This window comes from Acanthopagrus latus, chromosome 19 (genome assembly GCF_904848185.1).
Source record: "Acanthopagrus latus isolate v.2019 chromosome 19, fAcaLat1.1, whole genome shotgun sequence".
Lineage (NCBI taxonomy): Eukaryota > Metazoa > Chordata > Actinopteri > Spariformes > Sparidae > Acanthopagrus > Acanthopagrus latus.
In genome coordinates, this window is record NC_051057.1 from 14,952,302 (window position 1) to 14,960,191 (window position 7,890).

At 41.7% G+C, this 7,890-nt stretch overlaps 1 protein-coding gene across 1 annotated transcript in view; it reads left to right on the plus strand.

Moving 5' to 3' along the window:
* vipr1b (vasoactive intestinal peptide receptor 1b) overlaps positions 1–7,334 on the plus strand; it is a 45,467-nt gene extending 38,133 nt beyond the window's left edge. Inside the window, exons 10-13 of the mRNA XM_037079918.1 lie at positions 1,650–1,741; positions 2,330–2,459; positions 3,647–3,688; positions 5,441–7,334. Of these exons, the coding sequence (XP_036935813.1) occupies positions 1,650–1,741; positions 2,330–2,459; positions 3,647–3,688; positions 5,441–5,632 (456 nt within the window). The 3' untranslated portion in view covers positions 5,633–7,334. The remainder of the gene's footprint in view (positions 1–1,649; positions 1,742–2,329; positions 2,460–3,646; positions 3,689–5,440) is intronic.
* Positions 7,335–7,890: the final 556 nt, after the last annotated feature.

Here is a 7,890-nt window from a genome sequence, read left to right on the forward strand (position 1 = left end):
AAGTCTAATATTAAGAAAAAGCCAAGGTGTGATACTTTCACCTCAGTCCACACATAGATCACAGATTGAATCACTTACCAAGTCAGAGAAAGAAAGTGATATGTGTCTGTAGTGTGTGTGTGTGTGTGTGTGTGTGTGTGTGTGTGAAGACACTAACAGAGAGGTGTGAAAAGCAGGGGAAAGATGAGTTCAACAAGCAAAAAAAGCTGCAGCAGAGAATGTTAGGTGGCGAGAATAAAGATTACTAAAAACAGGCTGCACGAACTGAATCTCGCCCCAAGGACACTGTAATTTGCCACGACTCATAGGGATTGTAGAGGGTGCTTTTAATCTTAATCTTTGTGCATCATTCACGTTTACAAAATCAGCCCAAATCACATCAAATCTGTTTTTATGTAACTAAACAAAATTCTGCACAGCTGAAAACTAAATTTCAGCATCTGCATGCTAAGATTGTCACTTTGAACAGGTTAGCATGCTGTGTTAGCATTTACGAAGCTCAAAGCATTGCTAGTAGAGCTGTTAGCATGACTGTAGCAGGCTATTGGCCTTTCTCTAGTGTAACCAGGGAACATCTCCAGTTTGGTGGTCAGTATCTCATTAAAACATCTAACGTTATTATCAATTAAATTAAAAAGGTTTCATAGTGGTTTTATGTATTTTGACATGTAATAAATGAAGGCCGACTTGGCCACTAGTTAAGTAACTGTAAACCATATTGGAAAATCATAGTTCACATAGTTTGCCTGTTCTGTCTTGCCACATAAAAGCCCCCACACACCGCCAAGACTCAAACCAACGTCCAACTGCCTTTATCCGACCACTCCATAGCTCCACATCTCCGAGACGCAATAAGTCTCCTTAACATCTGGTGGCGCTAGTCTTGCGCCAGTAATCCAAAACATGAAAAACAAATCGCACACCATAGAGTTCAGCAGCACACACAGAATTCCCAAACACTTCAGATGGCCAGATATCGATCAGCCCGGTGTGTTTCAGGCTTAAAATGTTATTTTACTACTTAACGTGCAGTTAAAATAGGAGAGCAGAGGTCACCATTTTTCAACTGGTCTGCTGTACATCACTAAAGATATCTGCGGGGGATTACCTAATTGTACTGTTTGAACATTGTCTCAATTTTAACTATAGATGAAACCAGTATTACTTTTTCAAGAACTAGACAATTTAATTTTTTAGGAAATGGCATTTTAAAAAACTACCGCAGGTTTTCAAAAAGACATTGTGGGATGCAGAAAATAGACAGAGATAACATCCCCCTCCTCGTCAGATATCTGCTGATGTCTTGAATTGTCGGCCTTTGCTTGGCAGCAGGTCTCGGCACAGCAGGTTTAGTTGTGTTTGTTCACATTAGGATCAGGATTAGCTGCCTGGCCGTCATATCCCTCTGTCTCTTCCTCTCTGCAGCAGCTGAGTGATGTTTTGCCATGTGTTCTGGGGTTCAGAGGTCCAACACACATTAACAATTTAGGAAAATGTTCATTTTCCCACAGGGCAGCGTCACAATCCAGCCAGAGCGAGATGAAATTCAGCAGCGAGCTTCTGTTGTGTGGAGAGTTTCATTCTGAGAGAGAGCTTTTTTTCCACCTGTACATTTTTCCCCCCTTATACTTTCCTATTGTTCTCCACAGATGAACTTTATCCTATTCATCTGCATCATACGTATACTTCGCCAGAAAATCAACTGCCCAGATATTGGAAGAAATGAGTCCAACCAATATTCGTGAGTATGATTTTAAACATTTCTTTTACTCATTGGTTCAGATAAGATTAAATTCCATCGATCCTTATAAGATCACTGGGAAAACTCTTGACCATTTAAGTAGTTTTGGTCTTGGGCTGAATTCTGAGAGAGAAGATAATCTCAAATAAACACAGAAAGCAGAGAGATACACATATTTTTTGGGTGCTGTAAATCAAATTTTTTTCTTTGGCTCCCCTTTGACTTCCTCAGAGCAATTTAAACTTCCTCGCTCATAGCAATGCAGGGATGACCAATCCTTTACGACTTCAGAAAAGAAACTCATGGCACTCAGCACAGTATGCTCCCTCTGGCAGCTGCTTTACACAGAGATATAGAGCTCTGTGCGAGGTTTTTTTCCTTGTGATGGAGAGCATCTCATAAGCCAGCCGTAATGCGTGAGCTATTTTCCCGCCGACACGTTTCATGGTGTTTTTTTTCCATCTCTGGTCCTCAGAGCTGAAATGTAAAATAACAAAGTGCTCCGTGGTTGCATTTCATTATTGGCATATATGGAGACAGATTGGCACTTGGTCTCACCGTGAATCCATTTCTGCTTTGTCGTTTCAGGAGACTGGCGAAATCGACGCTGCTTTTGATTCCGCTGTTCGGGATCAATTTCATTGTTTTTGCATTCATCCCAGAGCAAGTGAAGACTGAACTGCGGCTTGTTTTTGACTTGATTCTGGGATCATTTCAGGTATGATGTCAGCTTTTTAGGAGGAAACACTTCTTGGTGATGGAGTTTACAAAAACTTATGTGAAAGTTCAACCATCTTGAAGGGTAACTCCACCAATTTTACACGTGAAAGTGTGTTTGCAGCTCTTGGGGTGTACTACTCCAATGATGTCACAAAGTTGTACTGTGGGTCATGTAGGCACCAGGTTTTGAAAAGCAGTGCTAGTACCCGATTTGTAACAGCACCATAATGGTGCTGTCAGTCAAAGAAAGCGACTACAAATACGCCTGTTCAAAATTAAACGTGACATGAATGACATCAGAAATTAAGCGTACTGTCAAATTAAGGTAAAAGAAAAATGGTTTTGAATCAGTCTAAATTTTATAGCTAATTTGCAGTAACTTTCACTGTCGCGTATGTGCAGCGCGGTCAGCCGGTGCAGATCGGGCACTGAAAAGCAGCTCACTGGTCTTACTGGGTTCTTCTGCTGGACTCATTATGGACTGTTTAAAAACAAATGATCAAAATCGATAAAGCAGAACCAGAGATATCACCTTTGTTATTCCACAGTTTTCTTCCTTTATGAAACCTGGTGCCTACATTACCTACAAGACAATTTAGCCAATGAGTGACATCACTGGAGGCAGTTTAGCAGATTAAATGCAGTGTCTTCTGGAGCCATAAAACTCTTTATACTACCTTTTTCACACGTGCAGTTGTACTCCCCAGGATCTGTAAACACACTTTAATGTGTAATACTGGTGAAGTTAGCCTTTAAGAACATATTTTTCTAGATTTTTTTAAAAATTCAAGCTCCAAAGTAATAATCTGGCTTCCTGTCAGCTCTGACCCACAAGTTTTTCAGTGGAAGAAAAGGCTTGCCTGGCAGGTCTCCAGGCACTCTTGTGCTGGCAGATCCAGTGGCAGTGTAACCATTTTTAACCCTGGAGTTATTTCAGTTCATCACATAATGAGGAATAATGGAGAATGCAGTGAGAGAGCACAGCTCCATTACAGTCCACTTGGAAACCAGGGAAACCTTCCCAACACATTCCTCCCATCACTCTTCTCATATCTTTTTATCATCATTACTATAAACCAACCATCCCACATTCTTTGAGCAATGTAATCCATTCACATGGTTTACGATTGAACAGAATTGTAACACTGTTACTGCTCTCTTATCTGTGTTATTCTCTCCATTTAGGGATTTGTGGTCGCAGTCCTGTACTGCTTCCTCAATGGAGAGGTAGGTACCGCTCCACAGTGATGTAAACACCAGACAGAGTGTTTAAACCTCAAGATATCCAGGCAGATATAGCCCGCAGTGACGTGGTTATTCATAGAAAATGATGTCTATCTATAACGTTTTCTGTGACTTCAGCGCAACATTAATATTGACACACTCAACTCTGAAAGTGGGGATGAGTCACGAGCGCAGATCGCTCCAGCCGCACCTCCTCCCTTGGACCTCCTCACGGCACATTTTCTGCGCTGTGCCAGTAAAAAGCACAGCCTTGTTGGCAGGGAGCTATTCAGTGATGTCTGCAGAGCCTGTCTGCAGGCACATTAGTTATGTTCCAGGGGATGGACCAGATTGAATCACAGTGATGGGCTGTATGGCAAGACTCGACAATACGCCACCTGAATTTTAATCTGCAACAATTTTCAGGTGTCCTTTGTGAAGTGTAAAGCCTTCACCGCAGCCCCGGGAATTACATGCGCTGCTGGAATCCTGTTCATTGTTTTTTCACAAAGTGGCGCGTGGAGTCAGGACAAAACACATGAAATGTAGTACTGCAAGGAAGAAAAAGTAGGGAGAGCAGGGAGACAAAGAGCTCAAGGTCTTAAGCATTACTCACCATACCATACTGTGCCTAACTTTACAATGATGCACACAGCACAATACAAACAATAGCCAGCTAGTCGGGCACATTATACCAAGAGATGTTTCAGTTATTTAATCCACCCTCATTTATATAAGAGACACCTTTTGTAAAGAGGCCCTTAATGTTTTTCCTCCATCTTCCAGCCCTTTAGTGTTGGTGTCCATGCCAACCACCTAGTTTTTCTTCTTCTTAATGCACTACGCATCACTTCTTAAGGACTAAATAGTCTTTTAGTTCAGTGCAGCTGTATGATACAGCTGTCGATTCACAGTGTAGTTATACGAATAAGGTACCAGTGAAATACTGACTGGTTCACACTGTCACATTATGATGTGGGGGATCCAATCACAGACTGTCTAGTTTTAAATGTAATAAGGTACATTATTTGCAAAATGTTATTCAGCTATGAGTCAGGACATTTTAGAGCACAATAGTTAAAATTATTACTTTTTAGGTTTAACTACATTTTCAATCAAATTGCAAATGTTATTACATTTACAGACATTATTACATTCAAAAGAAATTATTACAGGCTCTAGGGAGTCTGTTGTTTATTGGTATATAACTCCAAAGTGTTTGCGAGCAATATGGAACAAAATGCTCGATATTCAAAACTATGCTCTGTTTGTTGTTACTGTGGATCTCTCCTGTTTATAAATGATGTTAAACCCATAATAAACTCACCTCCCATGCAACATTGTGCACTAAATTAATTTAAGAGATGTTAACCAGCATACTTTTAGCTTTGTTCAAAAGTTAAGGCAGGCAACAAAAAGCGGAAAACTATTTGAGTACAAACCAGGACTGGCATAAGTAACACAGGAAGCAAATGCAAATAAGACACAAGCAACTAAAATAAAGGAACTGACAAAGAGTGACGGTAAACATAGAATTACATGTTAATGAGGGACAGGTGAAACATATAAAGGCAGTAAAACAGGCAGGAAACTGACAAAGACAGGAAGTATGAAACAGAACACGACACACGAGGATGAAACCTACAAAATAAAACAGATAATAACTCAACTGAAAAGCCCCAAAACACATAATACAGCAAAAAATGAATATACATGGGATATTGCAAATTCATTGTTGGTTCTAATCCCCTGTAGGTCCAAGCAGAGATCAAGAGGAAGTGGCGGAGGTGGCACCTGCAGAGATACATGGGCTCGGACACCAAATACCAACACCCGTCTATCGGCAGCAGTAACAACTTCAGCACCCAGATCACCATGTTGACGCGATGCAGCCCGAAAACACGCCGGGGTTCGTCCGCCTGTCACGACGACCTGTCCTGCATATGACTCGGGACAAAACTGTGATGCCGACATGCTAAACACTCTCATGCCGAACAGAAGAGACACAGCGTATGTAAGCTCTTGAATGAGAGAACACACACTCCTTCATTAGCATGTGCACTCTTTGGGGATGTGTTGCTCGAGTGTGACATGGACAGAGGTAGGTGGTGAGGGAACATAAGTGTGACTGTAATCAGCTGCTTTTTAATCTCCACGCTTTCTTTAAACATAGCAGGATCGAGTGGCTGAGACACATTGCATCACAGGCACAGCTTTGTACGTCTGAATGAGAACCATCAGCGTTTTGTGTTTCATGAGTCACATGTGGTCGATCGTTATTCACTTCCCTGTGCGCTCAGACACCGGGCAGCGCGAAAAAAAATGTCACCCATTAATGGGGTTGGGTGATGGGATCCAATTGTGAACTGTCCCACCTGATGTAATTACGTGCTGATTAAAAATCACTTAGTAGATTCCTGTGTCTCTAAATTAAAAAGGCTGGTGCAAAGACACAGCCAGCAGAAGAAAGGGAGCTGCTTTTAAATCCCATTAGTTATGTTGTTACAGCGTGTAAAAAAATTTTTTAAAAAAAACAGAAATGCAATATGGAAAGTGTGTGTGAGTGCTGAATGTCGAATGGTGATATTTTAGGCAACGGTAAAGAATGTAAAGGAACAAAACAGCGTGCAAGCGTTTTGTTTGCCTCCCTGTGTGGGCAGACAGGAAAAAGAAGAACATTATTTCCATGAATGCCAAACCGATTTGGACCGAGTGACCAGTGTGACGCTGATTCACTACGATGGGTTAGGCGTATACAAATGCCCTTCTCTGCACTATCACCCTCATGAGAGACTGATCGCCCTTTGCCTTCCCTGTTAACGGCACAGCCTTCACTCTCCCCTTTTTGTCATTCGGAGTCACTGATAGGTTTGATATCTTTTTTTTTTTTTTTTTTTGAAGGCACTCTAGCAGTTTTGCTTCAATCACTGACGAGTGCCTGGTTTCAGTATTTTCAAGTGACACTTTGAATCAAATCTCCGCTGACTGTCAGCCTTGCACAGCAGCGCTGGAGAGGAAATGCCTTCAAGCAGTTCAGTCCATGGATGTTTACATTTACTCAGAATGGGTCATTAAACATTGTACAGACAAGTATACAGTGTAAAGAAAATGAATTGCTGGATTGTTGTGCCATACTGATCATATCGCAGCTGCAATGTCAGTGATGTATCATTCTAATAGTTGTTTGTTCATGTTTTTTTGCAACATGTGAGATTTAAAGCCTCACCAGAACATAAAGTTCTCCTGCACAAGCTTGTTTATGTGGCTGTCTGTGGCTCAGTGTTAAGCATAACAGCTGAATAAAAGAGACTTGACTTTAAACAGTTCAGACATGTACAAAGAAGCTTTTCTCTGTGACGCCTTGGTAGAATAACTGGTGCTTGAACCCCACCATCCCACAAATCCATCCGTTTTGCAAAAAACATTTCCTGAATTCTCCATCGACGTGTCAGGTTTAAACTTCTCCACTGGAGGAGTTTGAACCTGACAGGTCAGCGGAGATGGTTGGACCCAGTATGTAAAGCAAAGCAAGGTGACAAGGATGACTGGCCCTGTCACAACGATGCCATCGTTGTTCTTTTCATCTTACATGGTCAGGCTGAAAGTCGCCTGTGTGTTCATGCAAACGGGAACATCCGGAAGGTCCAGCTTTACCCCAGAAAAAACAAAACAAAACATAATCTCAACCCTCTGCTGATCTCAGGGGTCAGAGCACAGTAGAGCAACATGTGGAATGAAAGAACACATGCTTATGTTGAATTTGGAAATGATCAGCAGTAAATCATTCAGAATGTTTTGTTGGTGACAAAGGGAATTGTATTACATTTTGTGAAATCACTCTCTAGTGGAATGTTAGACAGGACGATTGATACCACTCTCATGTTTTATCCCACTGCTTTTCTTGCAAGCTTCTGATTGGTTACTTCTGCTCATTGGTAATGTCTGTTTTTCTGGCAGTTCCGATATGGCAGTTTAGGAGCTGTAGTTTCCCCGCTGCTGCTCCTCTCAGGCTCACTTATCCTCCAGATCCACTCTACACAGCCGGAGTGCCGGGTCTTCTTATCCCCTGAGACACGGCAGCTCTGACAGCCAGCGCGTTTGGTGTGTTTACTGGGGGAACTACAGCTCTCAACATGCTACATCAGCTTTGTCACTGTCTACATGTTTCACAGACCAACTGCAAGAAAAACCCGACCCATTGACAT